This window comes from Peromyscus californicus, unplaced genomic scaffold (genome assembly GCF_007827085.1).
Source record: "Peromyscus californicus insignis strain IS unplaced genomic scaffold, ASM782708v3 Scaffold_2__1_contigs__length_46816999, whole genome shotgun sequence".
Taxonomy (NCBI): domain Eukaryota; kingdom Metazoa; phylum Chordata; class Mammalia; order Rodentia; family Cricetidae; genus Peromyscus; species Peromyscus californicus.
Genome location: NW_026294540.1, coordinates 5545877 through 5572806, shown reverse-complemented (window position 1 = coordinate 5572806; position 26930 = coordinate 5545877). Strand labels below are relative to the sequence as shown.

The 26930-nt window shown below is 54.7% G+C and overlaps 1 protein-coding gene across 4 annotated transcripts; it reads right to left on the bottom strand.

Moving 5' to 3' along the window:
- Positions 1-427: 427 nt before the first annotated feature.
- Positions 428-26930, bottom strand: Msi1 (musashi RNA binding protein 1). Of its 4 annotated transcripts, none has more exons than XM_052755123.1 (15): positions 26819-26930; positions 26607-26647; positions 25934-26015; positions 25745-25829; positions 22740-22781; positions 20866-20958; positions 17456-17504; positions 15446-15528; positions 14627-14744; positions 9863-9943; positions 7874-7930; positions 5399-5467; positions 4556-4743; positions 4063-4126; positions 428-2255 (listed from the first exon to the last, which is right to left on the bottom strand). In XM_052755123.1, exons 1-14 carry the CDS (start codon positions 26875-26877, stop codon positions 4085-4087), a joined length of 1089 nt encoding a protein of 362 aa, XP_052611083.1. In that variant the 5' UTR covers positions 26878-26930; the 3' UTR covers positions 428-2255; positions 4063-4084. The 4 variants fall into 4 exon arrangements, with proteins under 4 accessions (XP_052611083.1, XP_052611084.1, XP_052611085.1 ...); XM_052755124.1 differs by having other exon boundaries at positions 4556-4710; XM_052755125.1 differs by lacking the exon at positions 7874-7930.

The following is a 26930-nucleotide window of genomic DNA, read 5'->3' as shown; positions in this document are numbered from 1 at the left end:
ACGCACATGAGTAAGAGCGCGGTTATTGAGACCAGAGGACAGTTTTGGGAGTCAGGTCTCTTCCTTCTCCCACCGTGTGGGACGCAGGGATCAAAGTTAGGCCAACAGGCTTGAGCGGCAAGCGCCTTTCCCCTCCGAGCCATCCGCCAGCTCCTGAGTCATCATTACGAGAACACTTGCGCCATCTAAGGTTTAAGTCAACAGGTATAATCTTCTCTTACTCTACCTTCTGTCTTATAGTACTGGGGACTGAACTTGGGGCCCTGTGAATGCTAGACGAGCATTCTACCACTGAGCTACACCCCAGCCTCCCACTGGTCATCTATCTTAGGTCAGTTTGACCTAGAGGAGGGATGCAGTCATGTGGCGCCTCGCACCTCCCGAGGGGCACCTCAAAACAGGACACACACGGAGGCTCAAGCTCAGCACCGTTTTCAAATAATTTATTAGGAATTCAAAACAAAGACCTGGAAAAAGAAGTTACAGATGTGGAGAGACACCGAGGGTGGAATTTGCTGGCTTCAAAAACACCATGTAACATCTTTAAAAAAAAATAATAATTTTTTTTTCCTCAAACAAATCAGAAAATGGAATCCCAGGTCCCTGAACCCACAGTTAGGCCCAGTGGGGTAAGCGGGTCCAGGGACGGGGGCGGGGGCGGGGGTGGGGCGGGGGGGCTAAGTCTCCTGGGGCTCAGCTCAGATGCGTAGAAAATTAAAAATAAAAAACCAGTAAAATGCAGCTTCTCTTTTATTAGGAAATATTTAACAAAAACAAAAACAAAAACAAAAAAAACCCAAAAAACCGAAAACAGCCGCGCATCTTGGTGACGAAGATTATTGCTTTGAGTTCTCAGGGCTAATGGGTTGAGTGAGCGCCTCACACGGACAATTAACTCTCCAGAAGGGGTTTTGAGGGTTGGGGGCTCTGCTGGGGGAGGGAGCTTAAGCCCCCAGCCTCAGACTTGGGTGGGGAAGGACACAGAGAGGGGATAACAGCAGGTAGGCCTCAGCCCTGCCGCATCAGCCAGGTCTCACTCCACGTTCACACCCTGGCCCTGTCTCTTTTCTCTGAAAGGGGTTCCAGGGGAAGGGGCTACCAAGGGCTCTGGTTGCGGGACTATCCTGGTGGGAAACTGCAGTGAGAATGTGGGGGTTCCCTGAGAAGCCCTTTGCTTTCCCTAGCATCTACTCCTTACTGAAGTGCCCCTGATGCCCACCCATGGTGGAGGGCTCAGAGCAGAAACCATGAGGGTCCCGCCTAAGCAGCGGCCAGGAGACCTTTGGAGAGCTAATTCCTTCCCAGCAGGGGCTCTAGGCAGCCCTCCTCTTCCCTGGCCCCTTGCCCCCCACACTGGGTTTTAGGGGAGAGTAGGCCCAAGGCCTTGAACCCAGGAGGCCTGAGAGTGTGGGCCTGCCGTGGCCAGAGCTGAGGTCTGTAAGCTTACGTAAGTCTGAGGAGGAGGGCACAGGGAGGGGAGAAGGGGAGAACTTTGCCCTGTGGGGTCAGGCAATGCCCACACCCCAAGGGGCCTTAGAGAGGGGTGGGTGGGGATAGGACTTCACCTCACAGTATTTACATATGATACAGGACGGGATGGTTCCAGGGGCTCGGCCTGGCCTCCCCGCCGCCCTGCCCTCTGCCCTCCTCTCCAGGATTGGAGGGAGGTGGCCAGGAGACCACACCCATAGACACTTTGTTCTCAGCTGGTGGGGGGGGCACCTGGCCCCATGCCCCCTGCGGCCTGGGGCTTCACATTCACAAACCTAGAAATAGTTTAAAAACAGTTCCTTTAAAAAAAAAAATGTAAAGAGCAAAAGAGGGAAAAGCCAGAATAAAAAAACCAGGGTTGGGGCTGCAGCCTGTGGCCGCCTCCCTCTGTCCCCACTCTAGCTAGCCACAATACAAAAGCCTTCTTGGGGGTGTTCTAAACGGGGCAGCAGGGAAGGACGGGGCAGACCCCAGTGGGGAAATCTGGTGGGGGTGGGGGCGGGGGGGGGGGGCAACCGGCTAATCCAAAATAAATAAAAGCGAACAGGGAGAGGTGGGTGAGGGGAGGGGGCAAGGTCAGAAAGGGGGGGTTAGTAGGGGAACCAGATGTGTGGGGACAGCAGAGCAGGGGCTGGGCCCAGGGGCTGGGGACAGGCAGTAGCGGTCGGTCCGAGTTGCAGCGGAGGGGCTGGGCTGCTGCGGCTGAGGTGTCCCCATCCCCTTGCTGGCTCACTCTGGTCCTCAGTCAGCTGCAGGCTGGGGCGCTGAAAGGTAACGGCAAGATAGAGGGCGCTGTAGCCCACCTGGTCTCTCTCTCTAGGGCCCACAGGATAGGCATGCCCCCTTTCCTAAGCCCTTCCTAAAGGAATTTTGTTCAGACTTTACACTTCCTGTTACATGGCGGGGCTGGTGCTGGGTGCTTACCCCAGATCTTGAGTGGCTAGGTTTATGACCTGTTCCCTGGGAAGCTTATCTGAATCCCACTGAAAACAGCACCTTGTAAGCTATTTGGAAGTATCTCATTTGTTTGCTTTATTCTCACATTTTTAAAGATTTATCTTATTATGTTTATAACTATGTTCACTGATGGGCATGGTGGTACACGCCCTGTAAGCAGAGGTAGCCAGATCTCTGATCTGAGGTCAGCCTGGTCTATACAGCAAGTGCCAGGCCAGCCGCAACTACACGGTACGACTGTCTCAAAAATGAAAACAATGTTCACTTGTGTGGATACGTGCACGTGAGTGCAGGATCGTGTGGAGAGAAGAAAGCACTAAATCTGAACTCCTGGAACTGGACTTACAGGTGGTTGTGAGCTACCAGATGTGAATTCAGGCTCTCTGCAAGGGTAGTGTGTGTTCGTAACCACTGAACCATCTCTACCGCACCCCGTTATTTTTACACCTTTTAAAAGATTTACTGTGTGTATGATAGGCTGGTTAAGAGCACTTGTTATGTAGGACCTGGATTTGGCTCCCAGAACCCACATGGCAGCTCACAGGCACCTCGAACTCCAGCTGCAGAAGTCCTGATGCCCTGTTTGGCCTCAGCAGGCACCATATACATTCCTAGTGAGCATACATACATGCAGGCAAAACATGCAGACACATAAAATAAATTTAAAACCAAACCAAACCTGGACAGGGCCGGGGCTGTGGCTCAGTGTAGATCACGCTAGGAATGCACAAGCCCTGGGTTCAATCCCCAGCACAAATTAAAACCCTCAATGTGTAAGACTGTCCCTTGGGAACTTGGAGCCAATTTAGACAGACAGCAATGTTGGGTGTCATTGATTGCAAAAAAACTCTGTCAGTCCAATGAAGCATGATTAACTTATATTTCATTTACATATTTGTTCTATTAATTAATTAATATTTCGCTTCTTGAGACAGGGTCTTGCCATGCATATCAGGCTGGCTTTGAACTTATAACCTACCGACCTCTGTCTCCCCAGTGCTGGGCTAAGTTATATATATGTTCCTTGTGTAGCCGTGTGTTTGTATGGTGTATTTACTTGTTGGTGTGGGTGTAGCACATACATGTGAGGACGTAAGTGCACCCATGTGCATGTGCATGTGGAGGCCAGTGGCTGGTGGCAATCGTCTTCTCCATTTGGCTAGAATGGCTGGCTAACAAGCTTCAGGGACCCGCCCCTCGGTGCACGGGGCTCCCAGGCATGTGCCGCTGTGCTCATCCTTTTATGTGGGATCTCAACTCAGGTCTTCGTGTTTGCCCAGCAGGCCCTTGACCAGCTCGGCCAGCTCTCCAGCTCTCTTTTTGAGACAGTCTCACTAGGTAGCCCTAGCTGACCTAGAGCGTAAAGGAATCCTCCTGCCTCAGCTTCCCAAGTGCAGGGATTATAGGCCTCTGCCACCATGCCTGGATTAATTTACATCAGGCTGTAGCAAGCTAAGCAACTTCTCTCTTGTGTTTGTTGGCCACTGAGGGCATCCAGGTCTGTCTCCCCCAGTAGGCTGTGCACGCTATTTAGTGGTTAATGGAGCTGGCATTCACAACAGCATCGCAAATGATCGGACTCCGCGGCGGCCCCACCCACCTCCAATTCCTCACCTCCTGCCACCTCTCCCCTGCTTCAGTGGTACCCATTGGTGAAGGCTGTGGCAATCAAGGGACCCTGAAAAGAAAAGAATTAGATTCCTAGGATCCTGGGCCAAGTTCAGACAAACTGGGGGCTCCTGTCATCCCGTGGGAACCCCAGGGGGAGATACAGATTCTTCTAGCTGGCACGTGTTACCCCGGTACAAGGCAGGGCCTGGGAACCTGCATAGAACCAGGGATAAAACGAGGGCAACCCTGAGCTGGACTCTGACTACACGGAAAGGAGATGGTACTCCATTCACACAACATCCTGGAGCCACTGGACAGTGTCCAGAGGACAGTGAGTAAAGCTTATCACAGGACACCCTCTCGTCCTTCTCTTCTCTGTCATCATCCCTCAGTCTCACTTTGCCCGAGAAGATGGACAAGGCCTCTCCCTCCCCCAATTTCAGAGACCTCCCAGGATGAGGGGGTGAGGTGGAGGCCATGAGGCCTCGCCACTCACCCCAAGACTGTGACCGAAACCAGTGCTGGGGGCGGGGCTGGCGGCGCTGATGTAACTGCTGACCCCGGAGTCCTGGTTGGCCGCCCCGTAGAGCTCGGCCATGGGGCCGGGGCTCGTGGTCCCCAGGAAGCCCCCTGTGCGGCTGGGAGTAGAACCTGGAGGAGGAGCCATCGTCCAGGGGTGAGAGCCTGGTAACCCAGAAAGAAGACGGTGATAGCCCGGGTGCCCACGGCCACCCCACCACAGCCACGACGCCATCCCTGCCCAGGACCTGCAGACCCCCGCCCCAGCCCCCACCACGTTCTGTCTGACCCCTGGACAGCCTCCTCTCCCTGTGAGCCCCTTCAGGTCTTCCTCTCTTGCAGCCCAGCACGTTGTCTACGGCTGGCCGAGGTCACCCTGTTGCTTGGAGCCATCTCCCCACCCCCACCCCACCCCCCGCTCCCCGCTCCCGTACTTGACCCATGCAGACTGGCTGTTCTCTCAGCCAGAACAATCCTTGCCGCTTCCTCCATCCTCCTTTTATAAGCCCTTCCTCGGCCTCCCCTAAAGCACCCGCCGGCAACTCCTTAGGACCTGTTGCCTCCAGAGCCGCAGCCGCAGCCGCCGCAGCAGCAGCAGCAGCAGCGATCTTCAGGGTTACGCTCCTCGGCACACCCACACCCCACCGCGTGCATGCTCTGGGGGACGCTGCCAGTGTCGCCCTGGGCTGGCTCAGGCACTCAGCTCAGCCCATGTGTGGGTGAGCGAATAAACGAGCCCCTCTGTCAGTGGGTGGAGCAGGAGCCTCTTCCTCCAGGACGCCTCCACCCCCTCGCGTGCGCCCTTCCCAGAAGGCCTCACCTGTCCCTCGGACTACAGCCGCTGCCGCCGCCGCCGCCGCCATCGGACCATAAGCGGTGAGAGGAATAGCTGGAAGACAAAGTGTGGGCACTGAGCGCGAGGAAGAGGGGACCCGACCACCTGGCAGAGCTCCTCCTACCTGGCCCCAGCTTGGAGAAGGGGGGTCGTTGTGTCCTCCCGCCCCCGTGTCAAAGCACAGATAGCCGCTGTGGACAGCCATTCTGTGCCCTGACCTGATGGGTCCCAGGGAGCAGCCCAGCCTCAGTTTCCACTCTGGACTCTAGGACACCGCTGATCCGCTGTGGCAGAGGCAGTAGCACCTTATCCACAGGGCCCTTGGCAGGGGACATGATGCTTCTTGTCACTGACTGGCCCAGGGCACAGAAGCCAGGCCCATTACCTCAAGGCTGAGGACTGTGAGCTGCAGGGTTCCCCACAGGGTCAGGCTGGTAACGACCCAGCTCTGCTATGTCTTGCTGCTGTGGGTTCTGCATCCCCTCACGCTCCCCAGGGCCTCCCTGACTACCAGGCTAAGTGATCCGAGCCCCTCCCTTGTCCTCTACGTCTGTTTCCCTCCTCAGTTCTGTATACAACAGGTACTTAATAAATGTCTGCACTAAAAAGGTAAAAGAGACTTCTGCTCTTTTTTTTTCCTCCATTTTCTTTTTGGCTTTCTGAGTCATGGCCCAAGTTGGTCTCAGACTCCCAAGCGCTGGGTTGTGCCATCGTAACTGGTTCTACACAGTGCTGGGGACCGACGCCTGGGCTTCGGGCATATGAGGCAAGCAGTCCATCCCCTGAAAATCTTGAGCAAAGTCACTGTGCAGGGGCTTCAGACCCAGCGCCTGCGGTTCCGGAGCTCTGGATTCCCCTTTCCGCCAACCGTCATCTAGCTGGCAGCTTCTCACTGAGACTTCACCCCCTCGCCTTCTCCTGGCGCTTCCACCAGCGTGAAACCCTAAGTGCTCTGCACAGCTTTGTGCTTTATCTTTCCAAGAAACTTCATTTACTTAATTAATCCATCCGTCTCTACTAGCATACCAGCTCCTGCAAGGCAGGGGCCTTATCTGCTTATTTTTATATGTCCCCCAGTGCCTGGCCCAGAGTCAGCACAATAAATATGTACTGAACACATAAAAGAAATACCCAAATCGCTTTGTTCCAAGCCAAGAGAAAAGTTCAGACACCACACTCCCAAGAGCTATGGAGACTGGAACCCATGCCCTCCCCTGCCAAGATACCATGAGCATTGACATTTCCTGACTCAGGCCTACAGGGTAGACCCTGGGCACTAAGGTCTGGGTTCTAACCCTTCATAAAGCAACCTCTTAAGTAGCTAACCTCACTGAGCATTTATCAAAGTATAAAGAATTATTCTTGGCATAATAAATATTTGTTATCCCTGCCAGCCTGCACACTCAGTAACAGCAGGGCCTTGCTCCTTCCCCGCCCCCCCCACCCCCGTGGCCTGGTGGCGCATGTTGCACACAGTAGGTCCTCACACAGAGGTCTTACATGAGCAGACAGGAAAGCCCCCCTGCTCCAAGTGCCAGAGCACTCTCTCTGTTCATTTAAACGGCCATCATCTCCTCCACCACGAGGACTCTGCTTCCTGCTCCCTGTCCTTTACCCTGTGTCTTGCTTCTCCCACTCCTGTTCTGACAGACCGCTGGGGCATCCCTTGGAAGGAAGATCTGAAGCAGTCCCCCACACAGAGCCAGGTCGGGGGCGGAGTCTACAGGTAGGGTGGGAGAGAAGCGGGATGGACAGAGAAACCCCTTGGGGCCCACCTCATGTGCACAGTACTCCCCACTCAGCCTCGCCCCAGCCTCACAGCTGAGTCTGTTGGGGCCCTCACGGCCACAGACTTGGACCTCGTTTTCCCAGTGGGAGCCCACGGACATCCCTGGGGTCAGATGGAGCCATCAGACACGTGTCGCTTGGCCCACAGTGTCTTGAGTGGTGGGAAGCGTTACTATGACAGAATAAAGATTGAAAATTCGTATGAGAGAGTAAAGCTGGCAGTTCTGGCTTCTCGGGAGAAATGAGACGTGAGTACCGCATCTGGAGCCCCTCAAGGATGGGCTGGCACCCAGTAGAGGCATGCCCGGGTCCGGGTACCAAGTCCCCAGAGCCCACTGTGCTCCAGGTCTGTGACCCTGGTCTGTTCACCACTGGGGACCAGAGCTTCCATGGTGCCTGGCGCATGGGAGGCGCTAGATAAATATTTGCCGAATGGATGAATGAGTGACTTTACCTCCATCTGCTCTGCTTGGCCTCACGCCCCACCCTGGAGGGCCAGGAAGCTGAACCAACTGGCCAGTGCCCAGGTACAGTGAGTGTGCCGTGTCCCCACAGCCGTGGGGCTGGCGGGCAGGAGGATAGGGTCCTGCCAGCTCTCCCCGGGGACGGTCCCTCTCCCTCTCTCTTTCTCCCCACGTGGCCTATGAGAGATACGAAATCCGAGCCACTGACCTGTAAGCTCGGGGAGGACTGGGGCGCTCGGGAGAGGGGTCCGCTCTACACGGAATTCTAAAATGAAACGTAAAACAGCTTAGGAAGAAGTAAGGGAGGCCCTCCGGCGTGGCCGAGGGGGAAGAGATGCACCCACGGGGACCATGGGTGGGGGAACAGGCCATGCATGGGACTCGAGAACCCGGAATGGAGAGTGCACAGTCTCAGTGGGTGAGGCAGGGGCAGAGGAGTGGCACAGCCGAGAGAGGAAGAGGAAAGAAGGAGGAAGGAAGCCAGAGGCACCACCTAAACCTGGGGACAAAGCAACACGGGCACCAGATTCTTGACTTTTGCTGCTGACAGTCGAACCCAGGTCTTTACACAAGCCAGACGAGTACTCTACCACTCAGCGGTACTCCAAGCCCCGTTTTTTTGTTTTAAGATTTATTTATTTATTTTTGCCGTGCAGTGGTGGTGCCCACCTTTAATCCCAACACTCGGGAGGCAGAGGCAGGTGGATCTCTGAGTTGAGACCAGCCTGGTCTATAGAGTGAGTTCCAGGAGAGCCAGGGCTACACAGAGAGAACCTGCCTCAAAATACCAAAAAGATGTATTTTGTGTGTATGAGTGTTCGGCCTACACGTACACATGCATACCACGTGCACACCTGGTGCCCTTGGAGCTCAGGAGGACTTTAGATCCCCTGCAACTGGAGTTACTGACAGTTGCAAGCCACCATATGGGTGCTGGGAACTGAACCTCAGTCCTCTAGAACAGCCAGTGTCCCTGAGTGGGGTAAGCACCTAGCGACACCGCTTCCCCGGGGATTTTTGTAGCAGTTGGTTTCTCAGTCTATAAAATGGGATTCCTGAGAGGGTCGGACAACATGCGTACTAAGGACTCCAAGTTAAACAGCCCAAGGGCACAGGATACAAATGCTCAGGGACCCTCCAGTAACTAAGACTCAGATGAACTGGGATGTGGCTCAGTGGTGGAGCACTTGCCTAACACTCTTAAGGCCATGGATTCAATTCCCAGTACTGGGGGGGGCGGTGGGGAATGATAAATAATGCCAGGGGACTGGGGTTGTAGCTTAGCTGGTTGGGTGCCTGACCTGTGATCACGGCACTGAGGAGTGCATGGTGAGTTTGAGGCCAGCCTAGGCTACAGGAGGCTCTGTTTCAAAGACAAATGGCCAATATTGAGGGATGTGGTTCTGCCAGAGTACTGGCCTAGCGTGTGTGAGGTCCCAAGTCCATTCCCAGCACTACATGAATGAATAAAGGCCGGGGAATGACTTGAGACTTTAAAGAAAATGGTAACAGTAACAGGCCAGCCCAGAATTTTGTTGAAATTTCTGTTTAAATGGCAGGTCTAATGCTCTCTTTATGCTGAGTATTTCAGCTTTAAGAGTCAGCATGGCCGGGCAGCGGTGGCGCACACCTTTAATCCCAGCCCTCAGGAGGCAGAGGCAGGTGAATCTCTGTGAGTTCGAGGCTAGCCTGGTCTAGAGAGCGAGATCCAGGACGGGCACCAAAACTACAGAGAGAAACCCTGTCTCAAAAAAAAAAAAAAAAAGAATCAGCACGTAGGCTCTCAGTCTGCGTAACCCGTAAGGGCTCAGTACAGCACCTTTAAGTAGATCTGTAAAGGCCTGACTCACACTGGCCTTTGGGGAAGCCCCCACTACAAGTCCAGTGCTGTCTCTGGTAGAAGTGGCAATCCTGGAGTCGGGTAGGGGCTCGAGAAAGGGAGGAGACAGACAGAGAATGAATGGCTGGGCGAGAACTGTACCATGCAGTGTCACCCGAGGCGCCCCAACTCTCAACTTCTGTGGAGGGGGTTGAAGACGGAGGGGGAGGACTTCCTTCCTCAGACATGCCCTTCCTTCCAAGTCTCCAGTAGGCAGACCCCCCAGCCATGCACCCCAGACACCACCACCCTGAGGAGTCAACACTGCCTGGGACCTGGGGACATGCTAGCGGCAGAGGGTCACCCAGCAGGACTTACCAGGGAACTGGTAGGTGTAGCCAGGGGCAAGGCCTGTGTAACTCCGGCTGGCGTAGGTCGTGGCTTGGAAACCTGGGTAACCTGATGGGACAAGGGGGCAGCATGAGACGCCTGGCCCACAGCTGGGGGGCAGCTGGCTTGGATCTGAGCTATTCATCTTCTTCCCACACCTCGCCACAGATAATCCTCAGTTTCCCAAAGGCCTTCTGTGCAAACAAGTCTCATGCTAAGCACAGCGTCCACTTTATTATCTCATTAGACCTTGCAACGACTGTAATGGGGAGACACTGCAGGGAGTCTCAATGTACAGGCGTGGAAACTGAGGCACAGAGGGACGGCACTGACTGAGAACAAAGCAACCTTGTTACCCAACTCCCTCCCACTGTGCGGTCCCCCGCCGCACCGCACAGAGGGGGGGGGGCGCTTCCTCCGGTCCCCATTTCCCGCCTCCTCAGCCACACCGATTTGCTGCTTTTCAAGTTTGCAGAGCGCAGCCCGGGGTCTCCGCGTGCACTGTCACCTCTGCCTGCGCCATTCCCCGAGAGACCACCGAGGCCTTGCTATGCTAGTGTCAGCCGGGCCTCCCGACTGACACTTTCGGCCGGCCGGAGGCTACAGTTTCCACCATGTCATCAGCTTACGGTTTCTGTGAGGGCTGACAGTCCACCTCTCAAAGAAAACGCCTCAGTCAGTAATAATGGAGCGCTGGAATTCAAGTTCAGACCTGACTAGCTCCTGTCTGCACCACCAACCTCACTTTTTATTTTTTTAAGTTTTGTGTGTGTGTGTGTGTGTGTGTGTGTGTGTGTGTGTGTGTGTGTGTGTGTGTTGTACAGGTGTGCACGCAAGCCTGCTCTCAGGGACTGATGCTGAGTGTTCTTTTCTGGCACTCTCCGCCTTATTTTGAGGCAGAGTCTCTCACTGAGCCTAGAGCTCACTGATTGGCTAGACCGGGTGACCAGTGAGCCCCGGGTACAGAGGTGACAGCCGTAAGCTGTGACTGGCTTTCAAGAGGGTCCTGGGGCTGTGAGCTCAAGTCACCCTCGATCCATGGAGCCAGGACCCGGTAAACGACTGATGGCAGGCAGGTTTTTCTTGCACTTCGGTGTTGGAAAGGAGGGTAAAGCAGCTCACAGATCACAGAAGCCAACAACAACAAACAAAAGACAAAGGCATTTCTCAAAGTGCCGGGTGGAAGTGAGGACACAAGACAAGACAGTGAAACGCCTCATTCCAGCCCTATCCTGTCTGGGAGGGCCAAGGTCTGCGAGAAAGAACAACTCTGGGGCTGGGATGCAACCCGCTCAGCAGAGCGCTTGCTGCGACGCATAAATAAATAAAGCCCGAGCTCAACCTCCAGCCTGACGTAAACTCATGACAGCGCATGCCTGCCGGTCCTCTCGGGAGTTCAAGGTCATCCTTGGCTGCACTCTGAGTTCTAGACTCTCCTGGGCTACAGGGTCCATCTCAAAAAAATAATAATAATAATAATAATTAAATAAAATAAAATAAAGCCTAGCAGTGGTGGCACATCTGTTTTAATCCCAGCACTCGAGAGGCAGAAGCAGGCAGATCTCTGAGTTCAAGGCCAGCCAGGATAGTCAGGGATACACAGAGAAATCCTGTCTCAAATAAATACATACATACATAAATAAATAAATAAATAAATGCATACATAAACATATAAATAAATAAATAAATACATAATACATACATACATACATACATACATACATACATAAAGTAGAGCCGGGCATGGTGACACATACTTTTAGTTCCAGCCCTTGAGAGGCTGAGGCAGGTGGATTTCTGTGAATCCAGCCTGGTCCAGGACAGCCAGGGCTACAAAGTGAGACCCTGCCTCAAACAAACAAATAATCTGGCAACAGCAAAATAATCTGCTCAACTAACAACAGGAGAAAATAGTCCATTAGATGACAGTATTTCATCAATATAAAATCCCAACACTGACGACTACGCCGTGAGGTGAGGTGGGAGGGACAGTTCAGCGGGTAAGAGCATTCACCCCTACCCCTGACGATCTGGGTTCGTGCCCAGCGGAGTCCACTGTGGAAAGGAGGAACCGACTCCTGAAAGTTGTCCTCTGACCCCTACATGTACCCTGTTGCCTGTGTACACCTGCTCTCCTGCTCTCATCTACACACAATCACAATAAATAAAATAAAAAGATGGGGGGCCTGCAAGATGGCTCAGAGGGCAAAGCACATATTAAGCAAGTCTGATGATCCGAGTGTTAAGTCTCCAGAACCCACATGAAGGAAGGAGAGAATTGAATGAAACTGTCCTCCAACCTCCACAGGATGTGCACACACGCGTGTATGCCCCCCCCCCCCCCGAGACACACACACACACACACTTTAAAAATTAAAAAGTACTCTAAGCCGGGCGGTGGTGGCGCACGCCTTTAATCCCAGCACTCGGGAGGCAGAGGCAGGAGGATCTCTGTGAGTGCGAGGCCAGCCTAGTCTACAGAGAGAGATCTAGGACAGGCACCAAAACTACACCGAGAAACCGTGTCTCGCACCAAAACTACACGGAGAAATCCTGTCTCGAAAAACCAAAATAAAAATAAAAAGATAAAAAAAATAAGAAGTACTCTAAAGCCCTCAGAAGCAGAGGCAGGCGGATCTCTGTGAGTTTAAAGTCAGCCTGATCTATAGTGAGTTTAAGGCTAGCCTGGTCTACAGAGCAAGTTCCAGAACTGCCAGAGTTGTACTTCTTTACAAGATTTATTTTATTACTATTATTATTATTTATTATTTTTGTTTGTTGTTTTTTATTTTTGAGACAGGGTCTCATTATATAACTCTGGCTGTCCTGGAACTCACTATATAGACCAGGCTGACCTTAAACTTTCTATGTAGATCAGGCTAGCCTGAAGCTCAGAGATCTGCCTACTTCTGTCTCCCAAGTGCTGGGATTAAAGGCATGCACCACCAAGCCCAGTCCCTTAAAGACTTATTTTTAGTTTTTAATTATGTGTATACTATGTGACTATGTGGGAGCCCTCAAGTCTCCACAGAGGCTATAAGAGGGTTCAGGTCTCCTGGAGCCAGACTCAGGAGCTGCTAGACATGCGTACTGGAAACCAAACTCAAGTCCTCTGTAAGAGCAATGCACACTCTTAATCACACAGCCATCTCTTTAGCCCTTAAGCAGACCAGGCTGGCCACTAACTCAGAGATCCACTTGCCTCTGCCTCTTTAGGAGATACTAAACTCTCTTTCTCTCTCTCTCCCTCTCGCTCTCTCTCACACACACACATACACACACACAAAATGGGGGAGGGGTCGTGCCTCCAGTAGCCCAAGGTTGTAGGCTGGGCCCTTCTCGTGGTGGCACACGACTTTAATCCCAGCACTTGGGAGGCAGAGGCAGGGGATCTCTGTGAGTTCGAGGCCAGTCTGGTCTACAGAGCGAGATCCAGGACAGGAACCAAAACAACAGAGAAACCTTGTCTCGCAAAAACCAATATATATATATATATATATATATATATATATATATATATATATATATATATATATATATATACGCGCAAATGTTGTTTTTCTCTTACGTGTATTAGTGTTTTGCTTGCGTATGTGTCCTGCACCACATGTGCGCAATGCTGTGGAGGCCAGAAGAGGGCGTTGGATCCTCTAGAACTGGAGTTACAGATAGGTGTGAGCTGCCATGTGGGTGCTGGGATTGAACCAGGGTCCTCCGGAAGAGCAGCCAGTGCTCTAACCACCGAACCATCTCCCCAGTTGCTTGGGTGCTTTTCTTTTCTTTTCTTTTTTTGGTTTTTCGAGACAGAGTTTTTCTCTGTGTGGCCCTGGCTGTCCTAGAACCTGCTTTGTAGACCAGGCTGGCCTTGAACTCAGAGATCCGCCTGCCTCTGCCTCCCGAGTGCTGGGATTAAAGGTGTGAGCCGCCACCGCCCGGCTTCTTGGGTGCTCTTGAAGGTGCAGCTGAGTCCTGTCTGATTGTCAGGGCTCACGGCCACTTCCATCACCTGCTCCGGGGAGCCTCCCTGACGCCCACGGCTCTTTAATGTGTCTTCTTGAGACTCCCAAGGCCTCCAGTCACTCTATGGAGAGACTCCTATTTCTCACTTGAATCACAGCCCTATGAGAGCTGTTCCTGCCTCTCAAAAAGCACTATAAAAATCAGCTGAGTAGGAAGAGGCAGAATTCTCCACACCTTTGGGCCTCTGGGATGCTGCTCCCTGTGTCCGGTTCACCATTCCCTTCCTCTTCCTGACCTCCCACAGCGGGCACCCACTCACCCTGCAGACTCAGCATAACTCGTACATAGTTCCTGGTTCTCCAGAGCCTTGGTCCAATTCCCTATGACCACACTCTCCTGGTATCCTACACTTCACCCTAAATTTGTCTGTCGTGTTTTCCCTGACAGACCACAAATCTCAGGGAAGTCACTGCTGGAGTTCCCAGAAGAGGGCATGGCACGGATAGGCGCTCAATGCGGGATGGATACGGATATCCCGATGGGTTAGAGTAGGGGTGAACGGCCCGAGGACCAAATAATAAGAAGCGGCTGGACTACACCGGAGCCACCACAAGAGGGCAGTGCTCCACACCAAACTGCCCACCTTGGGCCGGCACACCAGATCTGAAGCACAGCTTTGCCTTCACGCAGGAGGCCAGACCACAGAGGAGAAGCCCCACCCACACAATCCCCGGGAGCCCCAGGAACGGTTCTAGGCAGGAAGAAGCCACAGGTATAGGGCCAAGCACCTACCCAGCATGCCGATGCCCAGCATGAAGGCGTCCATTCCGTAGGGCATGACTCGAGACCTGCCCCGGGCCGAGCCGGTCGGGGACATCACCTCCTTTGGCTGAGCTTTCTTGCACTCCACCTGCGATGAAACTGGATGGTCAGAGCTTCCTGGGCTATAGCTGGTCTCGTTATCACTATTTAAATGATCGTTTATGGAGTGCTCACTACGTCTAAAGGGCTTTACATGCACTAGTTCGCTCACTGAATGTTCACACCAAACATACGGTGAACATGTACTGTGATTCCGTTTACTTTCAGTTTCAATTAAATACATTGATTGATTGATTGATTGATTTTGAGGCAGGGTCTTATTGTGTAGCTCTGGCTAGCTTGCAACTTGCTATGTAGACCAGGCTGGCCTTGAACTTGTGACCATCTTTTTGCCCTTCTCCAGAAAGTTGCGATTACAGATGTGTGCCATCCCATGAAGCTGGGATTCCTGTCTTATGAAAACTTGGGCTCGGCCAGGCGGTGGTGGCGCACGCCTTTAATCCCAGCACTCCGGAGGCAGAGCCGGGCGGATCTCTGTGAGTTCGAGGCCAGGAAAAGGCTCTAAAGTTACACGGAGAAACCCTGTCTCAAAAAACCAAAAACAAAAAACTTGGGCTCTGAGAAGGACCACCCTGTGACATTGCGTCCTCAAGGGTGTAGGAGAACAGGCTCTGTTGATTTCGGGGAGAACCCCACCCCTGCCCATTTTCAGACCCCCAGCACTTCCCTGACTGCCTCATCCTGGAGTCCCAGCCTCCGATCCCCGACCTCCATCTAGCCCCAGCTCACCATTTTGTTGTTGATTTCGTGGAAGTGGATCTCACACACTTTCTCTACGATGTCCTCACTCTCGAACGTGACAAACCCAAACCCTAGAGGTTAGACAAGGGGCAGGGTCAGAACCAGGGCTCACGGTCAACACCCAGCCCCATGCCGCACATATACCACAGCTCATCTCTTGCGGGCGAGTGTCTGAGAGTTAATGAAAGGCTCTGCCCACAGCCTAAGAGCATCTCAACTACTGGCTGAGTCAAGGTTTCAAGTCCCAAATTACAGATGAACAAGCCAAGGCTCAGAGAGGTGAGCTCACTTGTCCAAGGTCACACAGCCAAGTTAGAAAGTGGTAGCCCTGGGGCTGGAGGGACGCTCAGTTGCTAAAAGCACTCGCTGCTCTTCCAGAGGACGTGAGTTCAGTTCCACAACACTCCCATTGGGCTGCTCAGAACTGCCTGTAACTCCAGCTGGCCTCCAAAGACACCCCCTACACACCACACACACACACACACACACACACACACACACACACACACACACACACACAAAATAAATCTTTTTTTTTTTTTTAAAGTGGCAGAGCCACCATGAAAATACAGTCATCCTTTGGAATCAGAGGGTTAAGGGTTCTAGGTGCCTGCCCTGAGCCCCAAATCTAGGCGGTGCTCTCAAGTCCTTTATACAGAATGGCACATTTGCATAGAATCCATGCATGCCCTTCAGTGAACTCCAGTCCTATCTCGGGTCCTTCTATTGCCCAGCACAGTGTAAGTGGTTCACAAATCCCATTACACTCTACGGCTCAAAGATTAATGGCAAGGGAAACATCTGTATTCAGTACAGATGTAACGGGGCTTAGGGGCTTGTTCTCTTATTTATTTTTCTTTCTTTCTTTCTTTTTTTCAGTGCTGAAGATAGAACCAGAGTCTTGTATCTATCAGCCCACTGGGCTACATTCTCAGCCCTTTAGATATCACTTTTTTTTTTTCTTGGTTTTTCGAGACAGGGTTTCTCTGTGTAGCTTTGCGCCTTTCCTGGAACTCACTTGGTAGCCCAGGCTGGCCTCGAACTCACAGAGATCCGCCTGGCTCTGCCTCCCGAGTGCTGGGATTAAAGGCGTGCGCCACCACCGCCCGGCTAAATATCACTTTTTAGGGAGGGAGGGTCTTTTTAAATTGAAGTTGCTTGAACCCAAAAGTACACAACTCCATAGCAATGTGGGGATGACCTCACGCCTAAGATGCCCAAACCAACCTTCCTACAGAGAACATGTAGGTATACACGCAAACCCTATCTCACAGACACTTGGGGGGCACGGCACTCTACAGGTGTACTTGCCCCGACATACCGGGCACACTTTAAGACCCCCTCACCACACCCATTACACACTCACAGCCCACACCACTCTGCCCAAAGAAGCTAAAAGCCCTGAAGCCACTGGAGAAACAGCCCCTGCCACCTCCTCAGGGAGTCCCCCCAAGGGCTGGGCTGGGATTTCTCAGAAGGCAAAACCCTTGGGAGAAAATCACCAGGCAGGACACAGCAGAGAGGCCCAGATGTGACCAGGTTCTGGGCCAGGAGGACTGAGGGGGGGGAGGGGGGGCGGCGCCTGGGCTTAGCTTGTGTGTGGGGGGGTGCAGACTGCCTGGAGCTGTAGAGTCTACCTGACCCTGGGGCAGCCTGGCCTCAGTTCTGGTGACCAGGGACAAGGTAGCTGGGGTAGGGGGGCAGACACTGACCAAGGAGGGGTCCAGGGTACCGTTGGGGGTGTCCTCAGCTCCTCGTGTGTGTGTGTGTGTGTGTGTGTGTGTGTGTGTGTGTGTGTGTGTGTGTGCAATTGGCCAAGTTTCGAGTGCAGGAAAGAGGACAAAAGCCTTCTGTGAGGCCAGGCCCTGGAGAGGACTTGGATCGGCAGGGATAGGATGTCAGGAGGCACCATGAAAGGGCAGCTGTGACCTGCAGCCCCCTGGCGGATGGATCACAGGCCCCGGGCCCAGCCCGGGAGGGGGGAGGGGCCGCACTCACCTCTGTGTCTGTTGGTAGTTTTGTCAAACATCAGCATGGCATCATCCACCTGAAACACAGCCCGCTGTGTTAGACCCACAGACACCAGGGGCTCCCCAAACCTACACCCACCCATCTTGACTACCCCAGGCTTTATCTTAAACCTGCTCTCTCCAGGGGGACAGCACCCTAGACATCACAGCACATCAGAGTCCACGGGTCAGATTCTCAGCGGATCAGCCTTGCATTTATTAGACTCCAAATGTATGCCTGACACTTGGGCTCCTATCATCCCAACGCTCCCTGCACAGGCTCATCCCCACGGTACAGCTAAAGCAAATGGGATCAGAGAGGTGAAGTTGCCTGCCCAAGGTCACACAGCAAGTCCTGCACCCAGCCAGGGAGGAAAAGGCACAAAGTACGTGCTAGAGAAAGAAATATGGGGGACCAAGATTATGAGGTGGGAAAACCAAAGCCTCTTCCCTTTTTGGAAAAGGCCAGCAGCCAGACTCCCTTCTGCTACAGATCTGTTCTCTAATTGAGGTTTCCTTTAGCTAGAGGCTGTAATTAAAGCAAGTAGAGTTCACTGCCTGAGCTGCTAGCCTGGCACTGGCTGGGGGGAGGGGAGGAGGTGAGAGAGGGGGAGGGGGAGGGTCAACATCAGCTACACTCTCCTGAACCCCGGCCGCCGCTCCTCCTCGCTAGTCCCTCCAAACATCCTCTCCAGACACACCGACCTCTGCCGGTCCTGCCCGCCTTCTCCTGGGCCTGCGTCTTCTCCTGGGCCTGCGTCTGATCCAACCACTGACCTGACTCCTAATGGCAGGGGAAAGTCCTCAGACGAGAAGGCATAGCTTCTCCCCACCCTACTCCAGGCCCTTCCTGGGTCTTAAAAAGATGCCTCTCAAGCCTCATTAAAGCAGGAAGTGCAGACCCAGAAATAGGGTGGGCCTCCTTAGAGAACCCGGAAGCTCTCCTTAGGGGTCGAGCTAGACCAGGCCTCCGGTTTTCCCAGAGGGAACCAAGACCCCCCCCACTGAAATCGGAGACCGTGGGGTTCCTGGAGAATCTCAGCAGAAAATGACAACTTCCTGCAGCAGAATGCCATCCTCACTCCCGAGCCAATGACCACATTCAGACCTCTAACCCCAGCTCGGCCGGCAGTTAAGCCGACCTTCTCATCCCTAGCTTAAGCACTGGAAAATGGACACCCAGGAGGGTCCGATCAAAGGGGAAGCTTTGAGGAGGGCAGGCGTGAGTTGGCGTCTTGGATACTGTGTTTGCTGGCTGGGTGTCCTTAGGGTAAATGGCTTTGGGTTTCTACGACTTTGATCCCTCCGTCTGTAAAATGGGTGTTCACAGAGACTGTTTCTTAGAGAAGTTAAGTGTAAGGAGTACACAGAATACTCAGCTTCCAGGAGCTGGGGTTCAGGATGCACTGGATAAACAGCAGCTGTTATTATCTTTATTATGGAGGGACCTGCCCACAGTCCCAACAGGAGAGAAGGACTCCCAGGTCCCACCAGGGCAGCTGCATCAGTTATAATCGACATCACTATTCTACCGGGCATCTTGACTTGAGCTCAATTAATTATTTTTTGAATGGATGAGTGAATGAACAGAAAGAAGAAGAAGAAGAAAAAAAAAACAGCCACACCCTTCCTCCTTAATCCTGCAGCTTTGAGTTCCTTGCCTGACCCACAAACTGATTCAGGTCAAATCCAGTCCTTCCGGCCCCTCTTCCACCCAACCTTCCAAACTCAACATCCTTGGGTCCTCCAAGCTGGGCTCGGTTGGCTGGACGGACCCCCATGGAGGCGGTGGGGTGGAAGCCGGGGTAGGGCCCCCTGAGGAAAGTGGCTGGGGGTCTAGGGTACCCCCACACCGGTGGTGTGCCCCCCCCCCCCCCCCCCCCGTCCCGGGGCCGGCTGAGGGGAGGGAGGCTACCAGCCCAGTGTCCTTAATAGGCTTTGGTCTCCATGGGAACCTGGGGGCAGGGGGGCTCTGGAGGGGGGAGGGGAGGCGACCGAGGCCTGCTGACCAGTGGGAGCCGCCAAGTTCGGCGGCGGCTAAGCCTGAGTGGCAGCCATGGCGGCTGACCATTGTTCCCCCCTTGGTGGCGGCCCCTCGATCCAGGCGGTGGGGGGGGGTGGCCCCCCAGCCGCGGGGCCCTTGGCATTCCCGGCTGTCCCCCTCGCTCCCTGGCAGCCTATTCTCCAGCTCCCCCTGGCCTCCCCGGGCCGGTTTCACATGCCAACGCCGATTTAGGCCCGAACAAAAGACGCGGCCGCTGACGGCTTCTCCTGGGGCCCGGTTGCCATGGCAACGCCGGCCCCGGGGGCAGGCGGCCTCCAATCACAGCTGCTGGATCAGATTAGTGCGGGCTCTAATGCTCGGTGCTCAGACACAAAGACACCCCGCCGGAGCCGAGCCGGGGCCTGCAGCTTCCCAGGAGCGCCCTTTCCCTCTGGGGCCCAGGCTCTGCCTGCCCTGCATCTTGGACCCAGGGTCCCCAAGGAGGCGCCTGAGCCAAGGCCTCTGGCCCCAACACGTCAGCATCCTCTGGCCTGCAGACCCCCCACCCAGCCACAGCTCACTGTCTTATCTCCCAAGCCTGGTCCAGCTTGGCCTTCTGGGGAAATTCACATGTCGTGATGGACAGAGCAAGGGACCCAACCCCTGGCCTATCTCACCTGAAACACTCCAGCAGGCGGCCCCTCCTTCACCCCCTGCTCTTCAGACAGACAGACAGACCCCTTTGACACTTCCCCATGGAACCTTCAAGTTTACACTGCTCGATTTTTCTAGGGATACCTTTATTGTCTTAGTGGTACCACACCTCCTCCTCAAGGCCTACCTCTTCCAAGGCCCAGAAATGAAATCTCAACACACCCAAAAGCTGAGGGCTAGTCATCTATCCGGGCCAGAGCAGACTTTGGGATGTTTTTCTTCAGTCCCAATACCTAAGGGATCAGCACCATCCCCAGCTCCCCACCTGGGTAAGCAGGGTACCCAATGCAATAAGGGTTCTTATTTATTGGCGTCTTATCATCCTCCCCAGGAAGGTGCAGCTGCCTGTGGCCTGGACAGGTGCAAACTCCCAGGAGGCAAGGGGGGGGGGATGGATTGAACTGGCTACAGGAGCACCTCCTCCCTTGGGAGAGTGAAGAGAAGCAGGAGAAAAATACTGAGGAAGGGTGAGGACAGAGACTATGCGGCTTCCTCTCCCTGGAGAGGTCCAGAGTCTGAGGCCCATAGATGGGTGGGGAACCCAAACTGACTTGGTCTGACCTCACCTGAGGGAGGGCCAGGCCCTCCTCTGCCCTGTCGCTGGAACTGGGATGATCTGACTGCCACCCCCAACCTGGCCTGATCTATTCTCTCTCTGGTGCTTCCCCGGCCCCAGCAAAGCACCCCCAGTGAAGACCTACCTTTCCAAACTGCTCAAAATATTGCTTCACATCCTCTACTGTGGTGTTCACCGACAGCCCCCCTACAAAGATCTTCTTCGTTCGAGTGACCATCTGTTAGGGGGAGGGAATGAGAAAGTGGGCATCTGAGTCCTGTGGCCTACCACCACCAGCAGGGGCTGGGGGAGGGGGGCGTTTCCCCTGCCAGGATGCCAGCTGACAAGCTCACGGTGCGGTGGCCGCAGCTTCTCCAGGGCCCCAGCTTCTCCAGGGCCCCAGCTTCTCTAAGGCCCCCTTCCAAGTTCCCCCTTGGACTCCTGCTTCTAGGCCTGTCATAAGCAGCTGTGCACCCCACACTCTGGCTGGCATGAGATGCCAGAGATGCCCCTTTCTGTCCCCTAAAAAATGTGTTTCTTTCCCTCCGCCCACCCTGGGGTCTGTGTATGAAGAATGCCTTCCCTAAGGACCTATACAAGGAAAGGAGGGGGTATGCCCATAGCCCAGACCCACTGCCTAGCACGAAGACTCCACCAGTTCTCCTGGGAGACACCAAAGCCACCACAGGGTGTCACCAAACTTAACGCCGACATTTTCCTCATCAACCTTCCTCCCAACCCAACCTCTGGCAGCCCCGTGGCCCCAGCCCTGTTTTAGGAAGAACACATGGTCCTAATTACCCCAGGAGCGCATGGCTAATCCCAGGCAATTCCCAGCCCCATCCTAACACTAAGGGACCTTCTGTCACCAAACTGCTTAATGGAATTAACCCAATTCCGACCATGTGCTCCCTGGTGTGGCTTCCTTCGAATACCTGCTCCGGTAATTGCTTTCAGACCCTCTGCTGGACCCTTTCCAGAGATGCCCCTTTCTGTCCCCTAAAAAACGTGTTTCTTTCCCTCCGCCCCGGCAGGAGCTGGCAGCCTTGATGGAATCCATGGTGCAGAATCTCAGAGCACCTTACTTGCCACCAAGGGGGGAAATGAGACCTCCTTGAGAAGGTCCAGCCAGTCCTGGGGCGATCTCAGCAAAGTCCAGACTCCTGGTACCAGACTTGGCCTTTCTTCCCATCCCCGTAAGTCAATGGCTTAAAAAACTAAGATCTGGTCAGTCGCCATGATGTCTGGAATTGAATCTAAGGTCCTTGCCTTGCATCACAAGTTTTGAGTGCTCTTTTGCTCAACTGCTCAGATTTCCTTTTGCCCACCCTTTGCTCTGGAAGAAAACCCTTGAGAGCCCCAGATGCTCAAGTTAAAACACAACAGGTAGCCATGTGGTGGCGGTCCTTTAATCCCAGCACTCAGGAGGCAGAGGCAGGCGGGTCTACAGAGCAAGATCCAGGACAGCCAGGGCTACACAGAGAAACCCTGTCTTAAAAAAAAAAAAAAACAACAACAACACAAAAAAAAAAAAACAAAAAAAAAACCCACATACAACAGATGACAGACCTGAAGGGTTCCCCTCCAAAAGCACAACACACCTCACACCAGAGACAGGAAAGTGACTTGAAGTCAGAGGCACACTCTCTCATCCAAGCTAAGACAAGCTTGTCCCTCCAAGACTCAGGGTCCAGAGACTGTGATCTATGAGGCTAGAATCACACTCGGGGTCCAAACTGTATTGGCTTCAAATACAGGGCAACAAAATGACTTCCTCTTTTCCGACACACGCCAGCCCATCTGCTGCCCACCCCAGCACACAGGTGGGAAGATGCACAGTGTCTTCACTCCGTACAACACAGGTATCCCCTCTCCTCACCCCAGCACACCCCAGAAACACTCCAGACAGAGGTTCCCGACACATCTGCCAGAGAAGAGAATGCTGGGGAAACCATTACCCGGAACTGCCCAGGATAAAGGCGCTTCCCCAGCACATGCACACACAGTCATCACACCTACCTTAGGCTGTGCTCTCCGAGGAAAGGCCACCTTGGGATCAATCTGCAAGAGAAGTATAAGGGGACAGGTAAGGAGTGGTCTTCGGTATCACGTACAGCCTGGGGTGGCTGCACAGTAAGAATAAGCACAGTAGCTTTGGGCAGGAAAACACGCTGGGTTCAAATCCCACGTACGCCACTTTCTAGCTGTGAGACCCCTGGCAAGTTATTTAAACTTCGAAGAGCTTCAAGGTCAAGTTCACCTGCTAAACGGACAACTAATACCTATTCCAAAGGGTCGCCGGCAGGTTGGTGACTTCAGATAGTGCACACCAACCAAGCATGTGACGCAGTGTCTAGCTCACAGTAAAAATTCAAGCCAAGTCTTTATTTCACCAAGTATGAGACACCGAAGGCCTCGCCGAACAGACGCCACACACGGGTGTCAGTGTCGTGACCGACTGCCTCGGTGAGGCGCGGAATTCTAACTTTGCCAACGGAGACTCCCTGCCTGGAGAGGGCCAGGAGGAGAGTCCAGACCCTCCCAGGAACAGACTCAGTTCTCTCTCCTCACGACCTCTGACCCCTGACAAGCCCTCCTAGGGGCTGCTGCACACAAAACAGCTCCTGATAGTGCAGCCAGCCAGGCTCCAGGTGAGGCAAGCCGCAGTCTTTGGTGGTGTGAAAGGGCATTGGGGCTTGGACTTAGAAACTCTGGGCTAGAGGCCAAGCCTGTGATCTCGGAAGCTTCACCTGCCTCAGTTCCCTCATCTGCAAAGTGGGGACAAATCACACCCACTTCTGCTGAGGGCAGCTGCGGCGGGGTGGGGGGGACCACATGAGATAAAGGGTGAAAGCCGCCCTTTGTGAACATCCCTTCGCTGCACAAACAAAGGTGTTATTACCAGAAGGCTACCTTTGCCCTTGACTATGAACAGCCAGAGGGAACCAAATCAGGATGCACCTGGGTACGACTCCTGGGCGCTCAAGCCGCCCCGAACAGACGGTAAGAAACAGAACACGACACTCTGTGACCGAGACAGGGCCTACGAGGCTTGGTCATGCCAATTTCTTGCCGCTCACACGGACGGACATCACTTAGAAGTTACCAGCCAATCACGGGCAAGATCTATCTTTTCCCAAAGTTCCTTCCATTCAAAACTCAGCCTCGTTCTAGACAACTGGCCCCAGCCTCCCTCTGCCTGCATGGCATGAACCAGGAAGTAGAATTTCGCCAGCTCTCCTCCTGGAATCTGCCGAGAGACGGAACTCCAAAAACCTACCCTAGGACAACGTCCCTCCTCCAGCGAGGGTTCTGTGATCTCTCGGGACAATCAAAACCACGCACTGCCCGCCTGAAGTGTTGATTCCATACCTCTATGGACACTCACATCCTTTCATTTCTCCCAGATGCAGGCTCCTCAGCCACCTACCTACATACCTCAATGCACAGACCCCGACGGACAGACAACACCCAAGCCATACTCCCCCCAGACCCACATGCACCAAATCCTCAACACACATACACACCACACCACACCACCACCACCACCACCACCTCCACTCTGACTCACAGCTGGCAACATAAATAAAACCCAACAAGTAAATAAAAGGTGAAAGTTGGCATCCAAAATAGACTCCTGCCCGCCCCCTTCCCCAGCCCAAGAGATGCTAAACACAGACAAAGCCCTTGCGGTTGGCAGTCTCCATCTCCTAAGGATACCCATCTCGCCATCCACCACCCCCCCTTCCCTTATCAATCTTGCACTCCTCCAGTCCCCCAGCACCAGCTTCAGCCTCAAGCTTCCTAAAAGCAGCAGAAGCCATCAGGACATTCTGAGGACAGGGGATGGTAGGAGAAACAAGCTGCTTGATGGCAGATAATCACCAAAAAAAAAAAACAATAGGCCACTGTCTCTGCTTTCCCAGCCTGGGTCACTCAGGCTGAGCCAAGAGGATCCTTTCAGAGAAGGCAAAGTCGAGGCCTGGCCTCATTCGCTCATTACTGTGAACAGGAGTGGGAGCCACTGGGCAAAGATAAGAGGAGCTGGGGACAGACGGTAATTTAACAAATTCTTGGGCACAACCAGCCATTGTTGCAGGTAAACAGGAGCCAGTGACTGGCCCAAAGCAGGGAGGCCCAGGGTTGGGGAAGAATGGGGGAGTGTGGAGAGAGGTCACACTGTCCCAGCCCCCCCCTCCCGGCAGACAGTCACCCCCATCACCAAGTAAACCTTCCTATGATTTTTCTCCTTTTCCTTGTGGAACCCCCTGAGCTGGCCTCCGCCAGCGCCCCCTGCAGGGTTCTAGACACTGGGGAACAGTGGGGAAACAAGCAAAATGTTCCAGGAGTTTGAATGCCAAGCAAGCAGCTTCTCCTAAGATCTGGCTTCTCCTAAGATCTAGTCTTCAGAAGGACCTCCCCCCCCCCCCATGCAAGCTAGCTCCAGGTTCATAAATCCCCGGTAAGGGCAAAGAAGGTGCGTGCATGTCTTCTACACAAAGCAAGGAGCTCATTGACCAAAGTCCGGGAAGGAGGGCAGGAGAAGGGGAGGGGGGCTCTGGGATGCTTTGCCATTGGTCTGGAATGCAAAAGGGGGTGTCACAGAGTCAAACAGTAGTTAGATTTCAGAGAAGCCACCGTGGGTCACTGCAGCCCTGACTCACTCAATCTGGGGTAGGAGAGGGACCTAGCTCGACCCCAAACCCTGAAGTATCAAGATCAGTACTCACAGAGAGAGAGGGTAGTAGTTGTTGCTGCTGCCCTCGTCAATACCTGAGTGGGTGTGTGTGGCATCTTCTCCCAGGCCTGGCCTGGGATTTTTTTTTTTTTTTCTTCCTCCCTCTGCCCCCAACTCTACTGAGAAAGTTTCAATGCATGACAGCTCTCAAGTCTCAGAAAACTCTCCCCCTCTCCTCCAGAACCCCATCCAACTGTCCCCTGGAGAGCGTCCTGATTCTCTCCCCTCCGGCAGCCTCCCACTCCCAAAGGACCCCCCCCCCCCCGAAACCCCGAGGGTCACTCACGGTTTTGGAGTCCAGTTCGTGCCGCGATTGCGCCAGCACTTTATCCACCCCCGCCTGGTCCATGAAAGTGACGAAGCCGAAACCCCTGCGCCGCGTAGTGAGGGAGAAGCAGGCAGATGGTTACAAGGGCAGTGAGTGGCCGCGGTGGTAGGGGCGAGCCCGGCGGCAGGGGAGGTTTCAGCGACTCACCTGGATCTTTTGGTCAGGGGGTCCCGCATCACCAGACACTCCTTCACCTCCCCGAACTGGCCGAAGTATTCGCGCAGCCCTTCTGTAACCACACACCCGCCTTCGGACCAGCCCAGGCCCGGAGCCCTTCCCCCTCCTCCCCCGTCCTTTGCCCCCGGTGACCCCAGCGCGGCCCTGCCGCCCCCGCGCCAAGCTGCCCGCGCGCGCTCTCCACTGCCGGCCCCCCCCCGCCACCCCTGCACTCGCCGGGGGTTCCCGTGGAGCCTTCCTGGCGCCCACCGGGGCCTCGGGGAGGCAAGGGCCGGGCCGGGCTGGAGTGGGGGACCGCTCCGGTTGGGTTCCCGCCGCTCCGGGAGCCGCCTCACAAAAGTTTGAGCCGCAGGTGCGAGCGGAGTTGGAGCTGCCGCTGGCGGGTCCCGGGGGCCCAGCCCGCCCCCCCCCCGATGCCCCCTGAACACCCCCCCCTTCAACTGCTCCCCAACCCGCGCCGGGCCGTGCGCGCTCGCCAAGCGTGCTGCGCTCTCGGGGTCCCCGGGGCGGGGCGCGGAAGAGGGCACGAGGGCGCCCGGGGTCAGCAGGGCGCAGGGCCGGGCAGGGGCGTCCGGGGCTGGGGCGCCGCAAGGGGTGCAGGGTGGCGGTGCGGGGCCGGCGGGTGCTCCCCGGGCTGGCTCACCCTGCGTGGTCTGCCAACTGAGTCCTCCGATGAACATCTTGCTGCGGGGAGGAGCAGAGACACAAAGGGCCCGCGTGAGCGCCGGGCGCCAGGGAGCAGGGGGCGCGGGCTCGGGCCCCGGGGAGGCCCCGGCCCGACCCGGATCGGCCATGTTGGCGGGGCCGGGGCGGACGCGGGCTGGGCAGGCCGGGCCGGGCCGGGCCGGACCGTACCAGGGGTCGTGCGGCGAGTCCGGGGAGGCGAGGCCGGGCTGGGGCGCGTCAGTCTCCATCGGGAGCCGCGGGCGGCGCGGGCAGCGGAGCGGCGGCGGCGGCGGCGGCGGCG

What these genes read in the sequence shown, in the direction of transcription:
- Msi1 (XM_052755123.1), bottom strand. Translation starts at nt 26,877, where the DNA reads ATGGAGACTGACGCGCCCCAGCCCGGCCTCGCCTCCCCGGACTCGCCG. An exon ending in CCCCTGACCAAAAGATCCAG is followed by an intron (nt 25,830 to 25,933) that starts GTGAGTCGCTGA and finishes TACGCGGCGCAG; the next exon opens with GGGTTTCGGCTTCGTCACTT. An exon ending in CTACACCTACCAGTTCCCTG is followed by an intron (nt 7,931 to 9,862) that starts GTAAGTCCTGCT and finishes GTTTCATTTTAG; the next exon opens with AATTCCGTGTAGAGCGGACC.